At 54.3% G+C, this 27,664-nt stretch overlaps 2 protein-coding genes across 3 annotated transcripts; one reads left to right on the forward strand and one right to left on the reverse strand.

Annotated features, from left to right (window-relative positions):
• Nucleotides 1-178: 178 nt before the first annotated feature.
• On the forward strand, nt 179-15,085 carry FLOT1 (flotillin 1). 2 transcript variants are annotated; one of them, XM_041408236.1, is made up of 12 exons: nt 179-348; nt 854-929; nt 1,012-1,102; nt 2,733-2,876; nt 4,659-4,778; nt 5,100-5,195; nt 5,829-5,981; nt 6,444-6,625; nt 7,764-7,809; nt 11,049-11,186; nt 12,876-13,031; nt 14,363-15,085. In XM_041408236.1, the coding sequence occupies exons 1-12, from the start codon at nt 306-308 to the stop codon at nt 14,456-14,458; spliced, it is 1,341 nt and encodes a 446-aa protein (XP_041264170.1). In that variant the 5' UTR covers nt 179-305; the 3' UTR covers nt 14,459-15,085. The 2 variants fall into 2 exon arrangements, with proteins under 2 accessions (XP_041264170.1, XP_041264171.1); XM_041408237.1 differs by having other exon boundaries at nt 14,372-15,085.
• A 1,546-nt stretch (nt 15,086-16,631) lies between these two features.
• TUBB (tubulin beta class I) lies at nt 16,632-27,414 on the reverse strand. Its single transcript, XM_041408245.1, has 4 exons — nt 27,206-27,414; nt 22,800-22,908; nt 20,584-20,694; nt 16,632-18,814 (listed from the first exon to the last, which is right to left on the reverse strand). The coding sequence occupies exons 1-4, from the start codon at nt 27,260-27,262 to the stop codon at nt 17,757-17,759; spliced, it is 1,335 nt and encodes a 444-aa protein (XP_041264179.1). The 5' UTR covers nt 27,263-27,414; the 3' UTR covers nt 16,632-17,756.
• Between the last annotated feature and the right edge of the window lie 250 nt (nt 27,415-27,664).

Consider the following 27,664-nt stretch of genomic DNA (forward strand, 5'->3'; position numbering starts at 1 on the left):
ACTGAAATTGTTCATTTCCCATGGAAACTACGGAAATTTGAGCAGGGCGCAGCCAATGGAGTGCCGGGAAATCAGGGACGTCACAAGTTGCCAGGCAGAACAGACCTCCTCTTCCCGCTCTTGGCACGGCAGCCAATGGGAAGCCGCGTTTTCGGTGACGTCACAGCGCTAATGCGGAAGTAGCGAGCGCGGGGCCTGCTGGGATCGGGGCGGCGGTCGCGGATCGCGATCGATCCCGATCGGCCCCGATCGATCCCCATCGATTCCCATCGATCCCTATCGATCCCCGGCCCTCCCCCGCCGCGATGTTCTTCACCTGCGGCCCCAACGAGGCCATGGTGGTGTCGGGTGAGTTCGGGGGGCCCGGGGGCTCCTGGAGACCTTCAGAACTCCTGGGAACCCCAAATCCCCCCAGAAATTTCCCGGGAAATCCCAGAATTCCCCCAAAAACCCTTCCAGGGACCCCCAGAATTCCCCCCCACCCCAAAATCTCCTGGGAACCCCCAGAATTCCCCAAAAACTCCCGCTAACCCCCAGAATCTCTCCCCCCAAAATCTCCTGGGAACCCCCAGAATCCCTCCAAAAACCCTCCAGGGAACCCCCAGAATCTTCCCCAAAACTCCTGGGAACCCCCCCCCCGGACCCCCAAACCCACCCTGGGACTCCTTGGACCCCTCCCAACTCCTCCAAACCCCTTCTGGGACCCCCAAAACTCCTGGGGGTCCAACCAACCCCCTCCTGGGACCCCCCCAAATCCATCCCGGGGATTCCTGGGGTTGTCCTCGTGTCCCCCCCGGGGTTTTGGGGTCCCCCCGGGGTTTTGGGGTCCCCCCCAGCTCTCGGTGCCCCCCAGGTTTTTGCCGCAGCCCCCCGGTGATGGTGGCCGGGGGCCGGGTGTTGGTGATCCCGTGCCTGCAGCAGATCCAGCGGTGAGGAGGGGCCCGGGGGGGTTTTTTGGGGTTCGGGAGGGGTCCCCAGAGATTTGGGGTGACCCCCCCCCGGCCCCCCCAGGATCTCCCTGAACACGCTGACGCTGCCGGTGCGCAGTGAGAAGGTTTACACCCGCCACGGGGTGCCCATCTCCGTCACCGGCATCGCACAGGTACCCCCAGAACGCCCCAAAACCACCCCAAAAATCCCCTCATGGACCCCCAGAAATCCCCCATCTGAACCGCCAAAAATCCCCGAAAAATCCCCCCAAAAAAATCCCCTCCTGGACCCCCAAAACTGCCCAAAAATCCCAAAAAAATTCCTCCAAAAACACTCCAAAAATCCCCCCCAAATCCCCCCAGAATCGCTTCCAGTGGTCCCAAAAATCCCCACCTGGACTGCCAAAAGTACCCTAAAAATCCCGCAAAAATCCTTTCCTTGACCCTTGAAAATCCCCCCTCAGAATTCCCAAAAATCCCCTCCTGGACCCTTGGAAACCCCTTAAGAAATCTCCCTCCAAAACCCCAAAAATCCCCTAAAAATCCCCCTGGGATCCCCAGAATGCGCTTGGGAACCCACCACCCTTCCTGGACCCCAACATCTCCCTGGTACCCCAACAATCTCATTCAGAACCCCCAAAATCCCCCTCTGGACCCCCCAAAATTGCCCCAGGACCCCCCAGAACCCCCAAATATTCCTTGCGGGTTCCTCCAAAACCCCCTGGGGACCCCCAAACCCACACTCTGAACCCCCGAAATCTCCTTGGAACATCCCAAAAATGCTTCGGGACCCCAAAATCTCGGGACCCCCCAAAACCCCCCCGGGACTCCCCTGCCCGAACCAACCAGGTTGGCGTAGCCCTTTTAAGTGAGGTTGTGGTGGGGCCTACCTAAGGCCGTTCTTAAAGTGGCGATGGTAGCGGGAAACGCAAAACAGCGCGGGGGGGAGGGGAGGAGCCCTTTAAAGGGGGTTTGGAGTGGTGGCGCCTACGGGAAACATTTAAAGGGGTAAAAACACTCCTAAAAAGGGCATTTAGGGGTGGGGAATCCCTTGAAAGGAGCTCGAGGTTTTGGGGATCCCCAAACCGCTGGGATGGGAGGGGGAATCCCCCTTAAAAGGGGCTTGGAGTGGTGGGGACCCAAAAAACCCTTAAGGGGTGGCAAAATCCTTAGAAACCCCTAAAAATGAATTAAAATCCTTTAAAAACTTTTTGAAAGTCTAAAAGCAAAAATGTTTGTGATGGGGCAGGTTCCCTAAATCCTTTTTATAGGGGTCAAGGTCCAATCCCCAAAGGTGCTTGGGGTGGTGGGAACCTCAGAAAATCCTTAAGGGGCTCAAAACCCTTAAAAACCCTCTTAAAAAACCTTTTAAAAATCTTCTTACAAACCGTTTAAAACCCATAGGAAAACCTTAGAAACAAAAAGGGTTTGTGATGGCGGGGCCTGCCTGAACTCTTGTTAAAGGGATCAAGATCCAACTTGTAAAGGGGCTTGGTGAGGTGAGGACCCAAAATCACACTGGGAAGTCAAGACCCCCCCTTAAAAGGAATTTTTGTTGGTGGGGACCCCTTTAAGAGGGGTAAGACTGCCCCAAAAATGGGCTAGGGTTGGTGGGGACCCCCAAGCCCCCTCCAAGAGAATGAGACCCCTTAAAAGGGCATTGCCGTGGTGGTCCCCACCCTGTTAAGTAACCAGCCTCTTAAAAGGGCGATGCCGCACCTACCCCTTGAAGGGGCCACACCAATTTTGGGGGGGTCCCAGGGGTAGCTGGGGGGTCTCCAGGTGATCCCAGCTCCCCCACAGGTGAAGATCCAGGGGCAGAACAAGGAGATGCTGGCGGCTGCCTGCCAGATGTTCCTGGGCAAGTCGGAGAGCGAGATTGGCCAGATCGCCCTGGAGACACTGGAGGGCCACCAGCGTGCCATCATGGCTCACATGACCGTGGAGGTGGGGCTGGGGGGAGCCACACCCATTTTTGGGAACCCATGCCCCTCCCAGGACAGCCACACCCACTTGGGAGCCAATCAGCACCCCCCCCCACTTGGGATGTGGTGCCTTTAAGAAATGCCAGGTCTACTTGGAAAGTCCATTCTCCCAGAAGCCATGCCCCCGATGTGACCACGCCCACTTGGATAGGCACACCCCCTCAGGGACCAGTCACCACCCCTCATTTGGGATGGAGTTTGGCCCTTTAAGAGACCCCTTCCCCATTTGGCCCATAAGCTCCACCCCTTTAAAGGCCCCACCCTTGGAGGAGGCCAAACCCACTGGTAAAGCCACGCCCACAAGATGTAACCTTTTTGCTAAAGCCCCGCCCACCAGTGCAAGCCCCACCTCCTCTAAAGCCACGCCCATACCTCTTCCTTGGCCCCACCTCCTCTAAAGCCATGCCCATACCTGCCCCACCCCTGCCTTAAGCCCTGCCTCTTTTCTTGACCCTGCCCCAATATAAGCTCCACCCCATATCAAAGCCACACCCACCAGGCCCCACCCCATGACTCAAGCCCTGCCCCCTGGGTCAAGCCAAGCCCTTGCCTTAATCCTGACCCCACCCCTCAATTCAGGCCATGCCCAACCAGCTCCACCCAGTACAAACCACACCCATGGCCCCACCCCTTACTCAAGCCACACCCACCTACCACCACCCCCTTGTTCAAGCCACACCCATTTTGGGTCAAGCCACACCCCTGAGCCGAGCCACTCCCCTGACTCCACCCTGGGGTCATGCCACGCCCATCTGGTCACTCCCCCTTGCTCAAGCCACACGCCTTTGGCTCATTCTAAGTGCCTTAAGCCTCAAGCCACACCCCCAAAACCAAGCCGTGCCCACCTGGCTCCACCCCTTGGTTCAAGCCGTGCCTATTTGGATCAAACCACGCCCACCTAGTTCCACACTTCTGTACAAGCCACACCCCCTAAACAAAGCCATACTCACCTGGCTCCACCCACTTTCCAAAGCCACGCCCAGTTGTCTTAAGCCACACCCCACCTTAAGCTTGACATTTTTCTTCTTAAGCCACACCCACAGACCCAAGCCATGCCGCTGAGGTCAAAACCACGCCCCCAGGACAAAGCCTCACCCACCTGGCACCACCCATTGCCTCAAGCCACTCCCCCTGCATAAGCCACGCCCACTAGCCACATGCCTTTTCTCTGTTAAGCCCAACTTATTTTCTCCCTGCTCCTTTGAGCCCCACCCCCCTAAGGTCAGCCCAATTTAAACTCCACCCCCTTGGGCCCCACCCTGCTAAACCCTGACCAACTAAGCCCCACCCCTGCCCCACAAAACCCCACCCTCTTTGAGCCTCACCCTGCTAAACACTGCTCACTTTGAGCCCCTGCTAAGCCTTGCCCAATTTAAGACTCACCCTGCTAAGCCCCACTTACTTGAGCCCCACCCCTTTAAGCCCTGCCCCTTTCAGCCATGCTCTGCTGAGCCCTGCCCAACTTAAACCCCACTCTTGGGCCCCGCCCAGCTAAGCCCCGCCCCCATTTGAGCCCCACCCCACTAAGCCCCGCCCAATTTAAACTCCACCCCCTTGGGCCCCACCCTGGTAAGCCCTGCTTCACAAAGTCCCATTTTGAGTCTCACACTACTAAATTGTGCCAAATTTGAGCCTCACTCTGCTAAGCCTTGCCCAATTTAAACTTGACTCTCAGGCCCTGCCCAGCTAATCCCCGCCCCCATTTGAGCCCCACCCCACTAAGCCCCACCCCGGCCTCGCCCAGGAGATCTACAAGGACCGGCAGAAGTTCTCGGATCAGGTTTTCCGCGTGGCCTCGTCCGACCTGGTGAACATGGGCATCTCCGTGGTCAGCTACACCCTCAAGGACGTGCACGACGAGCAGGTGACACACCTGGGCGTGACTGGGGACAGCTGGGGACACACCTGGGGACATCCGGGGTACAGCTTGGATGCATCTGGGGAGAGCTGGGACACACCTGGGGGCAGCTGGAGATACCTGGGCACACCTGGGACACAACTGAGACACTCAGGACACACCTGAGACACACTTGGAGATGTCCAGGGACAAGATGGAGACACCTGGGACACCCCTGGGCACAGCTGGGACACCTAGAGGAGGCCTAAGACACACCTGGGATGTGCCTGGGGGGGATGGGGTGACACAGGTGTGACAGGGAGGTGACACAGGTGTGTCCCCGTGCAGGATTACCTGCGCTCCCTCGGGAAGGGCCGCACGGCGCAGGTGCAGCGCGACGCCCGCGTGGGAGAGGCCGAGGCCAAACGCGATGCTGGGATCCGTGTGAGTGACACCGGGGACACCTGGGGACATTGGGGACACATCTGGGGACACCTGGGGGCAGCTGGGTCACCTTCCTGTCAATCACCCACCAGTATTCCCAGTGCTCTCCAGTACTCTCCCTGTGGCCCCTAGTTCATCCCAGTGCTCCCAGTACCCCCGATAGCCCCAGTACCCCGTTCCCCAGTGCTCCCAGTGCCCATTCCAGTCCCTCCCAGTACCTCCAGTGCTCCCAGTACTCTCCCAGTACCCCACCAATGCCACTCCAGCACCTCCCAGTCCTTGTCCAGCCCCCAAACTGCTCCAGTGTTCCCAGTGCTCCCAGTACTCTCCCAGTACCCCACCAATGCCACTCCAGCACCTCCCAGTCCTTGTCCAGCCCCTTGAAGTGCGCTCAGTACCCCAGTCCCTCCCAGTGCTCCCAATGCCTTTCTAGTCCCATTCCAGTTCTTCCCAGTCTCTCCCAGTACCCCCATTCCCCAAACTGCCCCAACACCCCCAGTGCTCCCAGTACCCCATTTCCCAGTCCTTCCCAGTCCCAGTCCTGAGCTCTCCCAGTCCCTCCCAGTCCATCCCAGTCCCTCCCAGTTCACTCCCAGTCCCTCCCAGTCCATCCCAGTGCCGCTGTCCCCACAGGAGGCGCGGGCGCGGCAGGAGCAGGTGTCGGCGCAGCTGCTGAGCGAGGAGGCCACGGCGCGAGCCCAGCGCGACTTCCAGGTGGCCCAGGCTGAGTGCGACGGAGCCGTCAGCGCCCGCAGGGCCACGGCTGAGCTGGCCTTCCAGCTGCAGGTGAGGTCACACCTGGACAGGTAACACAGCTGGGACAAATAACGCAGCTGGGACAGATAAAACACCTGGGACAGGTAGCAAACACACCTGGGGCAGGTAACGGACAGGGAACAGACCTAGGATAGGTAATACACCTGGGACAGTATCAAACACACCTGAGGGCACTGGAATGGGGGCTGGGAGCTCACCTGGAGCACCTGCAACCCTCCAGAACACCTGGAACCTCCAAATCCTGGGGTTTCCTCCCAAATTTGGGTCTCTTGGGTCACCTGAGGACACCCTCAGGCTGCCTGAAGTCCCCCTAGATACCTGGGCTCCTGCCTGGTGTTACCTGTCCCCCTTGTCCCTCCCTTGATGGATTTGTGACCTGTCCCCTGTGTCCCTCATCCCCGTGTCCCTGTGTCCCCTGTCCCCGTGTCCCTTCCCTGATGGATTTGTGTCCTGTCCCCGTGTCCCCTACAGGCAGCGCGTTCCCAGCAGGCCATCGCGGCGCAGCGCGGGGAGGTGGCGCTGGTGGAGCGGGCGCAGCGGGTGCAGCTGCAGGAGCAGGAGGTCGGGCGGCGCCGCCAGGAGCTCGAGGCCACCGTGCGCAAACCGGCTGAGGCCGAGCGCTACCGGCTGGAGCGGCTGGCTGAGGCGCAGCGGTGAGACGCTGCCCCTTTAAGGGCAGCCACGCCCCTCCAGGAGGAGCCACGCCCTCCTCCACTTGGGTGTGGTGGTGTTTTGGGGTGTCCCACGCATTGCCCTTTTAAGAGAAGTGTCCTTTTAAGAAGCAACACCCTCACCGTGGTGGGTCTCACCAGTTTGGGTGGAGTCATTGCCCCTTCAAGAGAAGCTCCACCCCTTAAAGGGAGACACACACCTCGTGGGCCCCATCAGTGTAGTGAAGCCGTTGACCCTTTAAGAAGGAACCATGCCCTCACACAGTTGGGCCCAGTGGCAGTTTAGGGTGTCCCACCCATTGCCCTTTGAAGACAAGTATTGCCCCTTCAAGAAGAAGCTGCACCCTCACCTTTGTGGGTCTCACCATTTTGGTAGGGACATTGCCCTTTTAAGAGAGGTGTCGCCCCTTTTAGGAGAAGCCGTGGTGCGTCCCACTTGTAACAGTGAAGCAGTTGCCCCTTTAAGAGAAGTGCTGCACTGTTGAGACAAAGCCATGCCCTCTCCCAGTCCACCATGATCCTGTTTTTGGTGGGTCCCACCACTTTGGGTGGAGCCATTGCCCCTTTAAGAGATGCCCTACCTGTTACAGTAAGTCCTGTTCCTGGTGGGTCCCTCCCTCAAGGTGAAGGATTACCCCTTTAAGAAAGAGCCACGCCCTCTCCCAGTCAGCTGTAGTGGAGTTTTGGTGGGTTCCACCAGTGTGGGTAGAGCTGTTGCTCCTTTAAGAGAGGTGTTGCCCCTTTAAAGATAAGCCCCATCCCTTGAGGTGAGCCACACTCACTGTGATGGGTCCCACCATGCTGAGTAAAGCTGTGGCCCTTTTAAGGAAAGCCACGCCCCTTGAGAGAAGCCACGCCTCCTCCCAGTCAGACACCATCACACCTGGTGGGCCTCACCAATCTGTTTTCTAGTCATGGTCCCTTTAAGAGACCCATTGCCTCACCTGAGTGCTGTCATTGCCCTTTTAAGTCCCATTGCCCTTTTTAAGAGAAGCCATGCCCCTTCAAATAAACCACACCCCCACTTGTGTGGGCTCACTCATCTTGCACTGTTGCCCCTTTAAGAGCGGCATTGCCCCTTTAAGAGCAGCCCCACGCCCTGACTTGGCTCCCCCTACAGGACGCAGGTGCTGCTGCAGGCGGAGGCCGAGGCCGAGACCCTCAAGGTGAGTCTGGGGGCCTGGGGGGGTTTGGGGGGTCCTGAGGGGATTTTGGGGGTCCCAGTTGGATTTTGAGGACCCTAATCTGGGAATTTTTGATTCCCTGGGGGATTTTTGGCTCTCCCAGAATGTCAAGGGATCCTGATCCTTTTTTGGGGTTCCTAGTGCTATTTTTCGGGGTCTCAATCCCATTTTTAGGGGTCCTGCCCTCCTTTCCAGGGTCCCTTATCCTCTTTCAGGTTCCCAGTCCCATTTCTGGTCCCCAGTCCTGTTTCATGTCCCTGATCCCATTTCCAGTGTCCCCAATCCTGTTCTTGGGTCCCTTATCCCATTTAGGGTCCCCGATCCTGTTTTGGTTCCTCAATCCCATTTTGTGTCACTGATCCCATTCCGGGGTTCCCAATCTCATTTCCAATGTTCCCGATACCATTTGGGTCCCGATCCTGTTTTGAGTTCCCAGTCCCATTTCCCACGTCCCCAATTCCATTTTGGTGTCCCCAATCCTGTTTCCAATGTCCCCAATCCTGTGTCAATGTTCCTGCAGGTGACGGGCGCTGCCTGTGCCGCGGCCGTGGCCTCTCATGCCCATGCCTAGGTTCCCAATCCCGTTTTAGGTACCCAATCCCATTTCCCATGTCCCCAGTCCCATTTCCCATGTCCACAATCCCATTTTGATGTCCCCAATCCCATGTTGGTGTCCCCAATCCCGTTTCATGTCCTCGCAGGTCACGGGTGCTGCCCGTGCTACAGCTGTGGCCTTTCATGCCCATTTCCCACGTCCCCAATCCCATTTCTCATGTCCCCAGTCCCATTTCCCATGTGCCCAATCCCACATTGGTGTCCCCAACCCCATGTTGTGTCCCTGCAGGTGACGGGCGCTGCCCGTGCCTCGGCCTCTCGTGCCCATTCCTCAGTTCCCAGTCCCATTTCCCATGTCCCCAATCCCATGTTTGTGTCCCCAATCCCATGTTGTGTCCCCGCAGGTGACAGGGGTCTCTCATGCCAATTCCTGAGTTCCCGGTCCCATTTCCCATGTGCCCAATCCCACATTGGTGTCCCCAACCCCATGTTGGTGTCCCTGCTGGGGGATTTTTGGCTCTCCCAGAATGTCAGGGGATCCTGATCCTGTTTTGAGGTTCCCAGTCCTATTTTTGGGGTTCTCAATCCCATTTTTAGGGGTCCTGCCCTCCTTTCCAGGGTCCCTTATCCTCTTTCAGGTTCCCAGTCCCATTTCTGGTCCCCAGTCCTGTTTCATGTCCCTGATCCCATTTCCAGTGTCCCCAATCCTGTTCTTGGGTCCCCTATCCCATTTTGGGTCCCCTATCCGATGTTGGTGTCCCCAGTCCCATTTAGGGTCCCCGATCCTGTTTTGGTTCCTCAATCCCATTTTGTGTCACTGATCCCATTCCGGGGTTCCCAATCTCATTTCCAATGTTCCCGATACCATTTGGGTCCCGATCCTGTTTTGAGTTCCCAGTCCCATTTCCCACGTCCCCAATTCCATTTTGGTGTCCCCAATCCTGTTTCCAATGTCCCCAATCCTGTGTCAATGTTCCTGCAGGTGACGGGCGCTGCCTGTGCCGCGGCCGTGGCCTCTCATGCCCATGCCTAGGTTCCCAATCCCGTTTTAGGTACCCAATCCCATTTCCCATGTCCCCAGTCCCATTTCCCATGTCCACAATCCCATTTTGATGTCCCCAATCCCATGTTGGTGTCCCCAATCCCGTTTCATGTCCTCGCAGGTCACGGGTGCTGCCCGTGCTACAGCTGTGGCCTTTCATGCCCATTTCCCACGTCCCCAATCCCATTTCTCATGTCCCCAGTCCCATTTCCCATGTGCCCAATCCCACATTGGTGTCCCCAACCCCATGTTGTGTCCCTGCAGGTGACGGGCGCTGCCCGTGCCTCGGCCTCTCGTGCCCATTCCTCAGTTCCCAGTCCCATTTCCCATGTCCCCAATCCCATGTTTGTGTCCCCAATCCCATGTTGTGTCCCCGCAGGTGACAGGGGTCTCTCATGCCAATTCCTGAGTTCCCGGTCCCATTTCCCATGTGCCCAATCCCACATTGGTGTCCCCAACCCCATGTTGGTGTCCCTGCAGGCAACGGGCGCTGCCCGTGCCGCGGCCTCTTGTGCCCATTCCTGGGTTCCCAGTCCCATTTTGGTGTCCCCAGTCCCATGTTGGTGTCCCCAATCCCATTTTGGTGTCCCCAACCCCACTGGTGTCCCCTCAGGTGACGGACGCTGCCCGTGCTGCGGCCATGGCCTCTCGTGCCCATTCCTGGGTTCCCAATCCCGTTTCCCATGTCCAAAATCCCATTTCCCGTGTCCCCAACCCCATGTTGGTGTCCCCAACCCCATGTTGTGTCCCCGCAGGTGACGGGCGCCTCTCGTGCCAATTTCTGAGTTCCCAGTCCCATTTCCCGTGTCCCCAACCCCACTGGTGTCCCCTCAGGTGACGGGCACTGCCCGTGCCGCGGCCGTGGCCTCTCGTGCCCATTCCTCAGTTCCCAATCCCATTTCTCATGTCCCCGATCCCATTTTGGTGTCCCCAATCCCATGTTGGTGTCCCCAATCCCATTTCCCCAGTTGGATTTTGAGGACCCTAATCTGGGAATTTTTGATTCCCTGGGGGATTTTTGGCTCTCCCAGAATGTCAGTCCCATTTTGGTGTCCCCAATCCCATGTTGGTGTCCCCAATCCCATTTCCCATGTGCCCAACCTCACGTTGGTGTCCCTGCAAGTGACGGGCGCTGCCTGTGCTGTGGCCGTGGCCTCTTGTGCCCATTCCTGCGTTCCCAATCCCATTTTGGTGTCCCCAGTCCCATGTTGGTGTCCCCAATCCCATGTTGGTGTCCCCAACCCCACTGGTGTCCCCTCAGGTGACGGACGCTGCCCATGCCGCGGCCGTGGCCTCTCGTGCCCATTCCTCAGTTCCCTATCCCATTTCCCATGTCCCCAATCCCATTTCCAATGTCCCCAACCCCATGTTGTGTCCCTGCAGGTGACAGGCGCTGGCCGTGCCGCAGCTGTGACCTCTCGTGCCCATTCCTGAGTTCCCTATCCAATTTTGGTGTCCCCAATCCCATTTCATGTCCCCACAGGTGACGGGTGCTGCCCGTGCCCATTCCTGGGTTCCCAATCCCATTTCCCATGTCCCCAATCCCATTTCCCACGTCCCCAGTCCCATGTTGGTGTCCCCAATCTCGTGTTGGTGTCCCCAACCCCATTTCATGTCCCTGCAGGTGACGGGCGCTGCCCGTGCCGCGGCCGTGGCCTCTCGTGCCCGCGCTGAGGCCGCGGCGGCTGCAGCCAAGGCGGAGGCCTTCGGGCAGTTCCAGGACGCGGCCGTGGTGGATCTGGTGCTGCAGAGGCTGCCCCAGGTGGGGACACTGGGGACACCTGGGGACACCTGGGGACACGGGGGACACTTTGGGGATGTTTTGGAGACACCTGGGGACACTTGGGGACAGTGGGGACACTTGGGGATGCTTTGGGGACACCTGGGGACACTTCAGGGGTGTTTTGGGGACACTTGGGGACAGTGGGGACACTTCGGGGATGTTTTGGGGACACTTTGGGGATGTTCTGGGGACACTTGGGGACACCTCGGGGATGCTTTAGAGACATTTGGGAACATTGTCGCTGGGGACATTTGGGAATATTTTGGGGACAACTGGCAACACTGGGGACACGTGGGGACACTTGGGGACACTGGGGATACTTAATGACACTAGGGACACTTCAGGGAGGTTTTGGTGTTGTTTTGGGGGCACCTGGGGACACTTCGGGGATGTTTTGTGGGTACTTGGAGACATTTTGGGGACATTTTGAGGACACCTGGGGACACTTTGAAGATGTTTTGGGGGTACTTGGGAACATTTTGGGGATGTTCTGGGGTCGCTTTGGACACTTCGGGGATGCTTTAGAGACACCCGGGGACACTTGGGGATATTTTGGGGACAACTGGTGACATTTGGGACAGCTGGGGACACTTTGGGGATACTTAAGGACACTAGGGACACTTTAGAGATGTTTTGGGGACACCTGGGGACACTTTGGGGATGTTTTGGGGACACCTGGGGACACTTCATTTTCAGGATGTTTTGGGGACAGTTGGAGACACTTTGGGGACACTTGGGGACATTTTGCAGACACCTGGGGACACTTTGGGCATGTTTTGGGGACACCTGGGGATCCCCAATTTTGGGGTTGATTTTGGGGATACCCGAATTTGGGACAGGAATTTGGGGATCCCAGGATTGTTGCTGATTTTGGGGATCCCTGATGTTGGGAGCCCTCATTTCAGGATCCCTGATTTGGGGCCAATTTTGGGGCTGATCTGGGGATCCCTGACCTGGGGTTCATTTGGGCTTCCCCAGTTTGGGGCTGATTTTGGGGTTGATTTGGGGATCCCTGATTTGGGACCGATTTCGGGGCTGATTTTGGGATCCCTGGTTTTGGGTCAATTTTGGGGCTGATTTGGGGATCCCCGATTTGGGGCTGATTTTGGGATCCCTGGTTTGGGGATCCCTGATTTGCGGCCAATTTCACGGCTGATTTGGGGATCCCTGACCTGGGGCTGATTTTGGGATCCCCAATTTGGGGCTGATTTGGGGATCCTTGATTTGGGACTGATTTTGGGGCTGATTTGGGGATCCCTGACCTGGGGCTGATTTGGGGTTCCCCAGTTTGGGGCTGATTTGGGGATCCCTGATTTGGGACCAATTTCAGGGCTGATTTGGGATCCCCAATTTGGGGCTGATTTGGGGATCCCTGATTTGGAGATCTCTGACCTGGGGCTGATTTGGGGATCCCTGATTTGGGGGTCCCTGACCTGGGGCTGATTTTGGGATCCCTGTTTGGGGCTGATTTGGCGATCCCTGATTTGGCAATCCCTGATTTGGGACCAATTTCAGGGCTGATTTTGGGATCCCAAATTAGGGGCTGATTTGGGGATCCCTGATTTGGAGATCCCTGATTTGGAGATCCCTGAACTGGGGCTGATTTGGGGATCCCTGATTTGGGGGTCCCTGACCTGGGGCTGATTTTGGGACCCCGTTTTGGGGCAGGTGGCCGAGGCGGTGGCGCAGCCGCTGCTGGGGACGCGCCGGGTGACGCTCGTGGGCGGCTCCGGGGCCGTCGGGGTGGCCAAAATCCCCTCGGAAATCCTGGATTTGGTCACGCGGCTGCCGGGGGCCGTGGGGGCGCTGGCCAAGGGCTCCCAGGTGAGCTGGGGGGAATTTGGGGGATTTTGGGGTGCCAGGGGGGATTTGGGGCTCCCAGGTGGATATTTGGGGGGGGTCCCAGGAGGGATTTTGGGGATTTTGAAGGGTTCCAAGAAGGATTTTGTGCTCCCAGGTGAGCTTTAGGGGGATTTGGGGAGTTTTAGGGTGCCAAGGGGGATTTGGGGGGTCCCAGGTGGAAATGTTGGGGATTTTGGGATGTCCCAGGAGGGATTTTGGGCTCCCAGGTGAGGTTTAGGGGAATTTGGGGGGTTTTGGAGTCCCAGGGGGGTTTTGGGGCTCTCAGGTGAGGTCGGAGGATTCACGGGGTTTGGGGGTGAATTTGTGGGTTCCAGGTGAAGTTTGGAGCACCCCAGGTGAATTTTGGGGTGAATTTGGGGGATTTTGGGTGGAACTGGATGAGGTGTGGGGGTCCCAGATGAGTCAGGGGAATCCCAGGAGGATTTTGGGGTCCCGGGTGGATTTTAGGGGGAATTTGGGGTCCCAGGTGAGGTTTGAGGGGAATTTAGGGGATTTGGGGGTGAACTTGGGGGATTTTGGGTGGAACTGGATGAGGTTTGGGGGTCCCAGATGAGTCAGGGGAATCCCAGGAGGATTTTGGGGTTCCGGGTGGATTTTAGGGGGAATTTGGGGTCCCAGGTGAGGTTTGAGGGGAATTTAGGGGATTTGGGGGTGAACTTGGGGGATTTTGGGGGGTCCAGGGGGAATTTGGGGGAGGGTCCCAGATGGATTTTAGGGTGAGTTTGGGGAATTTTGAGGGGTCCTGGATGGGTTTGGGGAGTCCCAGGTGAGTCTGGGGAATCCTGGAAGAATTTTGGGGGGGTCCCAGATGGAATTTGGGGTGATTTAGGGGGTCCCAGGGAGAAACTGAGGCCCTTGAGTGGATTTTGGGGGTCCCAGATGGATTTTAGGTTGATATTGGGGGATTTTGGAGAATCCTGGATGGGTTTAGGGATTCCCAGATGGGGTCTGGGGGGGTCCCTGAGGTGATTTGGGGGTTCCCAGGTGAGATTTGGGGTGAACTTTGGGGTTCCCAGGTGGATTTTAGGGTGAATTTGGGGAATCTGGGGGAGCCCAGGGGGATTTTTGGGGGGGTCCTGATGGATTTTGGAGGTCCCAGGTGAGTCTGGGGAATCCTGAGAGGATTTTGGGGTCCCAGGTGAGGTTTGGGGGTCCCATTTGGATTTTGGGGTGAATTTGGGGGGTTCTGGATGGGTTTGGGGTGTCCCAGGTGAGTTTTAGGGTGAATTTGGGGGATTTTGGGGCCCCCTGGGGGGAGGTGACACCCCCAGGTCCCTCCTGTCCCCCCCTTGTCCCCTCAGGTGACCCCGACGGAGCCCGAGGGCGGCACCGGAGCCACCGAAACTCCAAATACCCCAAAAGTGTCCCCGAGTGCCACCCGCCAGTGACACCAAAGTGTCCCCAAGTGCCACCACCCCCCTGAGCCACCGGGACCCCGCTGTGTCCCCAAAGTGCCACCCAAGTGCCACCACCCCGATGCCACCACGTCCCCAAAGTGCCACCGGTGGCTCCTGAGGCCACCAAGGTGCCACCGGCCCCCAAGTCCCTTTGTCCCCAGAGTGCCACCATGCCTTGCATGTCCCCAAAGTGTCCCCCAAATGTCATCATGTCCCCTAAGTGTCCCTGTGGTGTCACTGTCCCCAAGGTGCCACCTTGTCTCCTAAGTGTCCCAGAAGTGCCACCACCCTCCGGTGTCACTTTGTCCCTAAAGTGCCACACCCAAATGTCATCATGTCCCTGAGATGTTCCCAAGGTGCCACCACCCACTGCAGTGTCCCACAAGTGCCACCCCTGAATGTCACCACGTTCTCAAAGTGTCCCCAAGGCGCCACCACCACCCCCATGTCCTCAGTGTCCCCAGAGTGCCACCACTGCAGTGTCACCCTGTCCCAAGTGTCCCCAAGGTGTCACCTTGTCCCCAAAGTGCCACTACAGTGCTGTCAGTAAAATGTCCCTATGGTGCCACCACCCCCAGTGTCACCATGTCAATAAAGTGCCCCCAAGGTGCCACCACAGCAGTGTCCCTGTGTCCTTTAAGTGCCACCACCCCTGCAGTGTCCCCTAAGTGCCACCGTGTCCCCAAAGTGTCACCCAAGTACCACCCTTTGATCACGTCCCAAATGTGTCCCCAAAGTGCCACCACTCCTTGCATATCCCCAAAGTGTCACCCTTGAATGTCGTCGTGTCCCCATGTCCCCGAAGTGCTGCCACCTCCTGTGTCCCCATTCCCTGTAAGTTGCCACCTTGTCCCCAAGGTGTTCCCAAAGTGCCACCACCCCTGGCGCCACCTGAATGTCCCCAACCAGTGACATTCCCACGCTGCCACCACCGGAGCCACTGACAAACGGACACCTGCAGACACGGGGGGGAGAGGAGGGGACAGGGGACACTGGGGACGCCCAGGTGACAATGGGGACCCTGAAGAGGGACACAGGTGACATTGGGAACCTTCAGGTGGGGACATGGGGACCTCCAAAGTGGCAGTGGGGACCCTGAAGTGACCCCAGGACCTCCCCAAGTGACCTCAAAAGTTACCCTGAGGCCCTCCAGGTGACAGGTGACAATGAGGACCCTCAGCTGGGGACACCCCAGGGGACAGTGAGACCTTTGAGGTGACACAGGGACTGCCAAGATGGACATGGGGACCCTCAGGTGACCCTGAAGCGACACTGGGATCCTCCAGGTGACCCCAAAGTGACACTGGCTGGAACTCCTCAGGTGACCCCAAAGTGACCCTCCAGGTGACCCCAAAGTGACCCCAGGACCTCCCAGGTGACCTTGAGGTGACACAGAGACCCCTCCCAGTGACCCTAGGGGACCCCCAAGGCGACAATGAGACCTTCCAGGTGACACTCGGGTCACCCTGAAGGGACACAGGGACCTCCAGGAGGGACATGAAGGTGACCCCAAAGTGACACTGGCTGGAACTCCTCAGGTGACCCCAAAGTGACACTGGGACCCCTCAGGTGACCCCAAAGTGATGCCCAGGTGACACTGGGGACACTCGGGTGACCCCAGACCCCCCCAGGAGGTGACACAGGTGACACATCTGTGGCTTTTCCATCCCGAGTTTATTCCGGACCCGGGGGCGACTTTTCAATATGAAAAACGAAAGAAATGGGAAAAAAAACAAAAACATCCAAAAAACGGGAGAGCGACTGGACACCGGGAACGGCGACGGAACTGGGGAGAAACGCAGGGGAAATGGGAAAAACTGACAAAAATGAGGAAAAACAAATTAAAAAATGGGGAGAAATGGACAAAAAATGGGGGAAAATGAACAGAAATTGAGGAATACGAACCCAAAATGGAGAAAAATGGGTAAAAAATGATCAAAAATAGGGAAAAATCAACCAAAAACTGGGAGAAAGGACCCAGAAGTTGGGAAAAAGGAATGGAACTGGGCTGAGAGTGAGCAAAAACAGGGGAAAAAAGAGCAAAAATTGGAAAAATGGAAAGACCAAAAATGGAGAAACTGACCAAAAATGAGGGAAAATGATGAAAAATGATGAGAGACTGAAATGAGGGAAAAAAGGAGGAAAAATTTATCAAAAAGGGGGGAAAATGACAAAAAATATGAAAAATGACAAAAAGTAGGAGGGAAAAAAAGAAAGAATTGGGAAAAATGACAAAAAAAAGGGAGGAAACGGTGCCAGAGTGGAGCTGGGGAGGGGACAGGAGGCCGTGGTGGCAGCGGGGGAGGGGCAGAGGTGATGATGATGATGAAGGTCAGCAACTCTTCCAGGATGAGGCTGAAGGTCAAGAGCTCTTGGAGGCTCTTCCATGATGAGGATGATGGTGGTCAAGGCCAAGTGACCAACCCTGATGAAGGTCAAGGAATCTTCCACGATGATAATGAAGGTCCACAATTCTTCCATGATGACAGTGAAGGTCAAAAACTCTTGTTGGGAGGCTCTTCCATGATGAAGATGATTATGATGAAGGTCAAGGCCAACTGACCAGCCCCAATGAAGACCAAGGGCTGAGGATGATGAAGATCGAAGACTCTGCAAGGACCACGATGAACTCTGGGGACTCTTCGAGGATGTAGGTTGGGGACTCTTCAAGGATGATGAAGGCTGGGGACTTCTTGACAATGATGAACCTTTGGGGATCCTTCAACAATGATGGAAGTTGGAAGCTCTGACCATGACCAGGATTGGAAACTCTTCAATGATGACGAAGACTGGAGACTCTTCAAGAATGACCATGATTCAGGGGAAGGCTGGGGACTGTGAGGACAATGCTGAAGGCTGGGGACTCTTCAAAGATGATGATGAAGGTTGGGAACTCTTCAGTGCTGATGAAAATTGGGAACTCTTTAAAGATGAGAACAGAAGTTAGGAGCTCTGACCATGATCAAGATTGGAGACTCTTCAAGGATGACAATGATGAAGATTAGGGACTCTTCATTGATGGTGAAGCCTGGGGACCGTGAGGACAATGCTGAAGGCTGGGGACTCTTCCAGGATGACGATGATGAAGGTTGAAGACCGTCAGGACAACGCTGAAGGTCGGGTGGGGACTCCGCTGCCGCCGCCGATGACCAAGGCCAACACTGATGATGATGCAGGACAATGATGATGACACCGAAGGCGCCGCCCACCGGTTGACGCCTCTCTGGGACAACACACCGGGAAGGGGAGGAGCAACACTGCCGAGGATCAGGACCTCTGGAGAAACCCCTCAGGCCTCCTCTTCAGCCTCCTCGCCGAAATCCTCCTCCTCCTCGGCCGTGGCGTCCTGGTACTGCTGGTACTCGGACACGAGGTCATTCATGTTGCTCTCAGCCTCGGTGAACTCCATCTCGTCCATGCCCTCGCCCGTGTACCAGTGCAGGAAGGCCTTGCGCCGGAACATGGCCGTGAACTGCTCCGAGATCCTCTTGAAGAGCTCCTGGATGGCCGTGCTGTTGCCGATGAAGGTGACGGCCATCTTGAGGCCGCGCGGCGGGATGTCGCACACGGCCGTCTTCACGTTGTTGGGGATCCACTCCACAAAGTAGGAGCTGTTCTTGTTCTGCACGTTCAGCATCTGCTCGTCCACCTCCTTCATGGACATGCGCCCGCGGAAGACGGCGGCCACCGTCAGGTAGCGACCGTGCCGCGGGTCGCAGGCGGCCATCATGTTCTTGGCGTCGAAGACCTGCTGGGTGAGCTCGGGCACGGTGAGGGCGCGGTACTGCTGGCTGCCCCGCGAGGTCAGCGGCGCGAAGCCGGGCATGAAGAAGTGCAGCCGCGGGAAGGGCACCATGTTGACGGCCAGCTTGCGCAGGTCGGCGTTGAGCTGGCCGGGGAAGCGCAGGCAGGTGGTGACGCCGCTCATGGTGGCCGACACCAGGTGGTTGAGGTCGCCGTAGGTGGGCGTGGTCAGCTTGAGGGTGCGGAAGCAGATGTCGTAGAGCGCCTCGTTGTCGATGCAGTAGGTCTCGTCCGTGTTCTCCACCAGCTGGTGCACGGACAGCGTGGCGTTGTAGGGCTCCACCACCGTGTCCGACACCTTGGGGGACGGCACCACGCTGAAGGTGTTCATGATGCGGTCGGGGTACTCCTCGCGGATCTTGGAGATCAGCAGCGTGCCCATGCCCGAGCCGGTGCCGCCGCCCAGGGAATGGGTCAGCTGGAAGCCCTGCAGGCAGTCGCAGCTCTCGGCCTCCTTGCGCACCACGTCCAGCACCGAGTCCACCAGCTCGGCGCCCTCCGTGTAGTGACCCTTGGCCCAGTTGTTGCCGGCACCGCTTTGGCCTGGAAAAGGGATGGAAAGGTTGGGTTGGGTCTTCAAACCACCTCTGTAAACCTTCAAAGCACCTTTGGGAACCTTCAAACCACTTTCGAGAACATTTACACCAACTCTGGAGACCTTTAAACCGTCTTTAGGGACTTCAAGAACCTCAAAACTAGCTTGGGGAGCCTCAAAATCTCCTTTGAGGAACTCTGAACCAGCCTTGATAATCTTTGGGACCCTCAAACCTGGAAACCCTTGGAGTACCTTTGGGGACCTTAGGATGCTTCAAACCATCTTTGGGGACCCTCAACCCAACCTTAATGACCTTGAAGACCCTTGAATCATCTTTGATGATGAGCACCTCCATTTCCACCTTGAAAATGTTCAAGCCACTTTAGGGACCTTCAAACCATCTTTGGGGACCTTTGAGACACCTCTGAGGACCCTTGACCCCCCCCCCCCCCCCCCCCCCCCCCCCCCCCCGCGGCCCCCGGGGCTTGGACACCCCCCCCCCCCCCCCCCCAGCTCAGCCCCCCCCTGTGGTGACCCTTGGCCAGGTGCAGATGAGGAAGAGTTGGGTTGGGGTCTTTGAGGTGACTTTAGGGACCCTCAAAACACCTTTGGGAACCTTGAAGAACCTTCAATCACCTTTGAAGATCTTCAGGTTAATGCTAAAGACTTTGGGGACCCTCAAACCATTTTTGAGGACCTTGGGCAACTCTTCACCACCTTTGGGACCTTCCTCCCACTCTTGGGGACCTCAAGCACTTCTGTCCCCTCTTCGGGGACCTTCACATCACCCTTAAGGGACCTTGACCCCACCTGTGGGGACCTCAGGGACCTCCAAACCCACACTGGGGGCACCTGGGGACCTTCCATCCCACCCTTCGGGGAGGTTCAACCCCAGCTTGGGAATCCTCAGGGACCTAAAACTCCACCTTGGGGACAAGCTGGGATCCTGAACCCCCTCTTTGGGACCGTAACTCTACCCTTGAGAACCCTTAAGGATCTTCAAACCCACCTTGGGGGGACACTTGGGGACCTTTACCTCACTTTGGAGACCTTTGTATTACCCCTGGCGACACCTGAGGACCTGTGAATCCACCTTGGTGGGATACTTGGGGACCTTCATGCCACCCTTGGGACCTTCACTCCCACCCTTGGGACACCTGGGGAACTTCATCTCCCCTTTGGGGCCATACCATCCCTTGAGGCCACCCCCCGCTGTCCCAGGTGTGTTCCCACATGTCCCCAGCTGCCCCAAATATTGCTGCGTGTCCCCAAGTGTGCCTTGAAGCGAACCTGATGTCCCTCAAGAGTCCCCAAGTGTACCCAGGTGTTCCCCAAATACCCAGAGGTATCCCTAATGTCCCTCAGCAACCCCCAGGTGTCCCCAGGATGCCCTCAGGAACCATCAGGTGTCCCCAGTCATGTCCCAAAATGTCCCCAGGTGTGTCCCAGCTGTTCACAGCTGTCCTTGCTATGTGCCAAGAGTCCCCAGATATCTTGAGCATCCCCAGGTGTCCCTCAGGATCTCCCCAGGTGTGTCCCAATGTCGCCAGGAATCTCCAAATGTTCTCAGGTGTGTCCCAGATGTCCCCAGGCAGGCCCAAGATATCCCCAGATGTGCCCCCAGGTGTCCCAGATGTCCCCAAGCATGCCCAAGATGTCCCCAGGTGTCCCAGGTATCCCCAAGTATGTCCCAATTTCCCCAGCCATGCCCAAGGTGTCCCAGATGTGCCCCCAATGTCCCCAGGTATATCCCAGGTGTCCCAGGTGTGTCACTCACCAAACACAAAGTTGTCAGGCCTGAAGATCTGCCCGAAGGGGCCGGAGCGCACAGAGTCCATCGTGCCAGGTTCCAGATCCACCAGGATGGCCCTGGGCACATATTTGCCCCCTGGGGACAACAAAAACGTCACCAAAACCCAGGGAATTGAACCCAAAATCACCCAGAATTAACCCCAAACCACCCAGAATCAACCTAAATACACCCAAATTACCAAATAAACACCTGAATTACAAGAAAACACCTGGAAATAGCCCAAAACAATCCAGTACTACTTAAAAAGCACCCCAAAACCTCCCAAAGTTACCACCCAATAAACAGCTGGAATTACAAGAAAACACCTGGAAACAGCCCAAAACAATCCTTAAAAAGCACCCCAAAACCTCCCAAAGTTACCCCAAAGCCACCAGGAAATACCCCAAAGGCAACCCAAACCAACCTAGAATTACCCCAAAACACCCAGAATTATCTCAAAACCATCAAATTCACCTCAAACCCACCTGGAATTACCCCAAACCCATCCCTAATTACCCCCAAAATGCTCAGTTAACCCAGAAATACCAAAAATTGCTCCCAAAATATCCCAAGCCACTCTGACACCAAAACACCCAAAATCACCCTGATAGCAACAAGAAATGTCTCAAAACATCTGGAGTAACAACAAAAATCAACCCCAAAAGGAGCCAAAATCATCCCCAAACCACCCAGAATTACCACATAAATATCTGGAATCACCTCAAAACCACCCCAAATCCACCTGAATTCACCCTCAAAACATCCACAATCACCCCCAAACCATCCCAAAATTACCCCAAATCACCCAAATTCACCCCAAAAATGGTTGCAGATCTACCCAAAATGAATTGCAAAACCTCCCAAATTACTCCAAAAATGTTTAAAATAATTCCCAAACCATCTAAAATCACCTCAATCCCACTTCTGACCAACCCTAAAATACTAAAAATCACTCTGAAGCACCCAAAATTGCCCCAGAACGCCCCAAAATGACCAAAATCCAATCCAGACCTCCCCAAAACTCAACCCTAAAGCACTTCCAAACCCCCAAACTCACCCCCCCAAAACCAGTCCAAATAACCTAAACCACCCAAAATCACCCTAAAACCTCCCAAATTAACCCCCAAAATCATTCCAAAGCCTCTCAAAATTATCCCAAAATCATCTCAAACCAACCCCAAAATAACCCCTAAAGTCTCAAATTCACCCCAAATTCCCTAAAGCCACCCCAAAAACTTCCCCAGAGCAATCTAGAATGGGACACAGGGACAGGGAGGAGACAAATGACAGTGGACAGGAAACACTGCGGAGGGGACACAGGGGACAGGTGACACAGAGGGCTGACAAAGGACAGTCAACACTGCAGGGATATCAGGGACAAGGTGACAATGGAGAGGTGACATGGGGTAGGCGGGGACATTGGGGACAGGGTGAGGGGTCACAGAGGACACGGAGGGGTGACAATGGACAGGTGACACTGGAGGTACACTGGAGACAAAATGTTGGTCACAGAGAACAGGGTGACACTGGGAAGGGACAGGATGCAGCGACACCAGGGGAGTCACAGCATGATACAGGAAATGGCAATGGACAGGTGACATCAGGGGATCCCCAGGATTGAAGGTGACAGGGGACAAGGTAACACTGTGAGGTGACAGTGGACAAGTGACATTGAGGTGTGACAAGACTGGGGGTGACACTGGGAGGTGACAGAACAAGGTGATCCCATTGGTGTGACAAAGAAAGGAGTGGCACTCAGGGACCCAGGAGATGAGGTGGCACAGGGCATGGACAAGGACAAAGTGACACTGGGAGGTGACAGCAGGACAAAGGTGACACTGAGGGGGAACCATGGGGACACAGTGACACAGGGATGACAAAGTGATAACATAAAGGAAAGTGACATTGGGGGGGTGACACTGGGGACAGGGTGACAGTGGGGAGTATGAGGAGGGTGACAAATTAAGGAATGACAAGGTGGGGGTGAGGAGGTGGCACTGGAAGCAACAAAGTGACAGCAGAGGAAAGTGACAAAGGAAGGTGACACTAGGGGGGATGACAGCGGGACATGTGACACTGGGGAGATGACAAATGCCACCAAGTGCCACCCAGCACTAACGAGTGACACAATGAGAGGGGGAAGGGCAGAGGAGTCCTGGGGGGTGTGGCAGCTGTCCCCAAGTGCCACCAGCTGTCCCCACCTGTGGCCTCATTGTAGTAGACGCTGATGCGGTCCAGCTGCAGGTCGCTGTCCCCGTGGTAAGTGCCTGTGGGGTCGATGCCGTGCTCGTCACTGATCACCTCCCAGAACTGTGGGGACAAGGGGACAGCTCAGGGATAGCCCACGAGTGGGTTTGGGGCAAAACCTGAGGATTTGGGGAAAAAACCCCAAGGTTTTAGGAAGAAAAATGGGGATTTTAGGGGGGAAAAGGGGGGTTGGGGGTGTGATCAGGGGTAAAAGGGGCAGGGCTTGTGGAGGAGTGGGATCAGCTTGGCCACACCCACTTTGTGACAAATGAGACCTCAGCTGGGGGAAAAATGAGGATTTGGAGAAAAAATTGGGATTTTAGGGGGAGAAATGGGAATATCTGAGCAGGAAATGGTGGTTTGGGAGTGTGGGGTTAAAAGGGGTGGGGTCAGCTGGGCCATGCCCAAGGAAGACTCAATTTTGGGGGAAAAAAAAGGGTTGGGGGGTGGGGGGAAGGGGATTTGGGGGTTAAAACCTGAGATTTTTGGGTAGTGAATAGAGGTTGGGGCTGTGACTGGGGTTAAAGGAGATGAAGCTAAAGGATAGGTGGGGGCAGATGGGCCACACCCACTTTGATACACCTGGGACCCCATTTTGTGGGAGAAAATGAAGATCTAATTCATGTATTTTAGGGTAAGAAACTGGGATTTTAAGGCAGGACATGGCACTTAAGAATCACAAAAAAACCCAGAGTTAAAAGGAAAAAAAAATTTGGGATTTAAAAGGAAATTGGAGGCATTGTGGAGGGACTGGGGAGGCAGGCCACCCCCACTTTGCGACACCTGTTATTTATTTTGGGGACAAGAAAGGGGCTTCTGGTACCTTATAAGAATAATGAGATGTAAATCCGATCACACCCACCTCCCCTAGGCAGCATTTTTGGGGAAAAACGGAAGAATTTGGGGATTTGAAGAAATTTGGGGGCATGGCCAAATGACAGGCCGAGTCCACAAGACCTCCCCCACAGACAGGGCCTGTTTTGGGTTGAAAAATGGGGATTTTGGCGACTTGAAAAATAAATTTAGAGTGTGATAAGGTCCTAAAAGGATGTGGCTGCAACCCACAGCCACTCCATTACCCTTGGAAAATGAGGTGAAAAAAGGCAATTTTGGGGTTAAAGATGAAAAATGTACAAAAAATGGGGATTTGGGGACGGTGGGAAAAAAAAACGTGATTAAAATATTAATTTGGGTTAAAAAAAACCATTAATTTTGAGATTGTTAATTCAAAAGAAGATAAAAAATGGCGACTTGAAATAAAAATGGTGGTTTGGTGCTTATGAGGGAAAAATGTATTTAAAAACCCAGAATTTTGGGTCTGAGGAAAAAAAAAGGGTTAAAAATGTCAATTTTGGAAGTGAGGGGGAAAATGGGATTAAAAACCAGAACCCACAGCCACTCCATTACCCTTTTTGGGGTAAAAAAGGTGATTTTTAGGACTTTTTTTGTGGTTTGGAGGTGTGGGGAAGGGAAGTGGGCGGAGCTTTGTGAGGGAGGGGCGTGGCCAGGGCAGCGCGGTCCCGCTCCCCAAAAAGGGCGGGAACGCGGGAAAATGGCGGCAACTCGTTAAAATTCAAACCAACCGCTCCAAAATCGGCTTTTGGCACCCCAAAACGGCTTTTTTATCACCCAAAATCAGGATTTTTATATGCAAATTCGACTCAGGGGGCTCCAACTTTTGTATTTGAAGATGAGATTCCACAGATGTGGGGGGTTTGGGATAAAATGGGCCGAGGGGCTGGCGGGACATGTCAAGTAAAAAAAATAGTAGAAAAATGGGCTTAAAATGTTCATTTTGGGGCCGAGGAAAGGAATTGGTTAAAATCCAGTGTTTTAGGGGGTTGTGAGCAAAAATGGGTTAAAAAATAGGGATTTTTGGGGCTGATGGGACAAATGGGTTAGAAAAGTGCAGTTTCAGGGAATGTAGAAAATAAATGGCTCCAAAAAAAGTTAATTTGAGGTAAAAATTGAGATTTTGGGCAAATGAGGAAAAAAAATGAGTTTATAAAAATCAAACTTGAATAATCAGCATTTTTTGGGGAAAAAAAATTCTGCATTTTGAAGCCTTGGGAAACACAGGGTTAAAATTTACAACTTTTCCACGAAAAAATGTGAGATTGGTGTAGAAATGGAGAGTTTAGTGACAGGAATATGGATTATAAGGGAACAAGAATATTTAAGGGTAAAACTTAAGAATTTTGGGCTAAAACACCATTTTTCACGAAAAAATGTGAGTTTGGTGTAGAAATGGAGTAGTGACAGGAATATGGATTATAAGGGAACAAGAATATTTAAGGGTAAAACTTAAGAATTTTGGGCTAAAACACCATTTTTGAGAGTAAATTTGACCTGTTAAATACCAATATTTTCTGTATGGTAAAAATCCTTTTTTGGGCCTCAAAATCACAATTTCGGTTCAAAACCTCCTTCCCAAAACTGGAAAAAAAAAAAGGCAAAAAAAACCCCAAAAAAACAAAAAAAGCTTTTTAAGGTTAAAAACTCCAACTTGAGGCGTTCTGGAGAACAAAGATTTCGATGTGGGGCAGGAAATGGAAATGCACATTTCGGGGGCAGGAAATGCGGTCTGGAGACACAAAGAGAGGGGGGGTTGGGGCTAAAAAGGGCGATTTTGCGACGAAAAGTTACATTTGAAAAAGACAAAAAAAAGAAATACGGGGTTAAAGGAGGCCGTTTTGTGGGTAAGTTAACATTCAGGGGAAAAAAAGCCGATTTTTACAGCAGCACAGGTGATATTCCATTGTGAAGAACTGCAAATTCCGAGGCCTAAAAAAACGCTTTTTTGGGTAAAAACCACCAATTCGTACTAAAAAAAAATAAATTAAGAAACAAAAAATATAACGTTAATTTTGGAGAAAAAGCGATGATTTTGAAATAAGAAAAAAAGCGAATTTGAGAGCACAAAGCTGCGATTCTTCCCCCGACCCTCCATTTTGGGGCTGGAAACCTCCATTTTGGGGCTGGGAACTCCCTCCAAGCTGCAGAAAATCCCGATTTTAACCCCAAATTCTACTTCGGGAAAATAAACCCAGCCCTTTTTCTGCTCAGAACTCCACGTTTTGGGGATAGAAATCTTGATTTTGTACCAAAATGCTGTTTTACGAAACAAAGATGCTGAGCTGGAGCTCCGAAGCTCCATTTTGGGGCTGTAAAAAAAAAAAAACAGGTTTTCGGGCCAAAAAGCTGCACTTTGGCAGCAAAAAACCCTACATTAATGAAAAAAAAATCACTTAAATACAAAATATGAACATTTTGAAAACTAAATTTTAATTTTTTGAAAATAAAATAATCCATTTTTACGGGTAAAATGAGCATTTCATAGAAATAAAGCTGATTCAAAGTAAGAAAACCAGCGATTTTGGAGATGAATATTGCAATTTAAAGACCCCAAATGCACATTTAAGGAATAAGAAGCAGTTTGGGTCATAAAATCCTGCAGTTTAAAGGAAGCTTAAAAATCTTTATTTTACGGAATTAAAAAAATCCAAATTTTGGAACAAAAATGGGAACACGCCTCTTATTTAGAGAATGAAAATCTTTATTGTGGACATTAAGCGGATTTTTTAATGTGTTAAATCCTCTCATTTTTGGGTCTGACCCCTCCGAGCGTCACGCCCCGTTTGGGGGTCAAAAATCTATTTTGGTGCACAAAATCCACATTTTTGAGGTAAAATTGGACGGTTTTGCGTGAAAATAGCCGATTTTAGGGGCGAAAATACCCAGTTATGGGGTGAAAACAGCCGACCTTAATCTGAAAAAGCAGCATTTAAAATATGGTGTTTTAAAAACGAAGCAAATCAGGTTTTAAATTTAATTATAAATATATTGTTGTGAAGAACTTAATTCTGGGGTTAAATCCTTTAATTTCGGGGCTCCTCGCCGCCATTTTGGCGCCTTCCCCGCCCATCCTCAGCCAGACCCCCTCGATTACGGGCAAAAAGCACCATTCGCGGCCAAATCCTTGAAACAGTCACTCAAATTAGATAAAATAGCAGTATTTTTCTTTAAACACCACAAGAAAGGCGATTTTGGAGGCGAATTCGCCGCGGTTCGGGGCCGCCGCCCTCAGCCGCCATTTTGCGGCCGCGTGTGGGGGGGGTGCGCGTTCGGCCACCGAAAATGCTCATTCAGCGACATATTCTCCCCATTTCCACCCCAAGCCCACCCCATTCAGCACCGCCCCCTTCCCTCACGGACGCTTTTGTGGGGGGAAAAAGCCGATTTTGGGGTAAAATCGCCCTGGTTTGGGTCACCCTTTGTCTTGGAGCACGGGGGATGGGGGGGCTCTTAAAGAGGCAACGCCGCCGCGGCGGGGCATGGAGGCGGGGCCCACTGCGCTCACCTTGGCGCCGATCTGGTTGCCGCATTGGCCCGCCTGGATGTGGACGATCTCCCTCATGGCGGCGGCAGAGTCTGGCGGGGGGGCTCGGACCCACCCGGACGGCGCGGAGGCGCTTGGAAAACCGAATAAAAAAACGTAAAGAGGCGGCGCGGCCCCTTTAAAAGCGGAGATACGGCGCGAGCGCGACGGCAGTGAAAATGGCGGCAGCCGCGACCCCGCGCGCGCTCATATAGGACAAAGCCGGGGCTCCCATTGGTCGGCACCGCCCGCTTTCCATGCTTCTATTGGTTAACCTTGTTGTCAATACAGATTTCTGCACTTCAATTGGTTTAAACCTCTCTTTAGCCCCTCCCACCGACGCTCCGGTGCTCTCGGAGGACCATACCGCCCCGTCTCTGTGGTCTGGCGATGATCGACAGGCACCACAGCCAATGGGAAGTGCAGATGGGCGTTGGCGCG

The sequence above is a fragment of the Onychostruthus taczanowskii genome, unplaced genomic scaffold, assembly GCF_017590055.1.
Source record: "Onychostruthus taczanowskii isolate IOZ18803 unplaced genomic scaffold, ASM1759005v1 scaffold296, whole genome shotgun sequence".
In the NCBI taxonomy this organism is placed as follows: Eukaryota; Metazoa; Chordata; class Aves; order Passeriformes; family Passeridae; genus Onychostruthus; species Onychostruthus taczanowskii.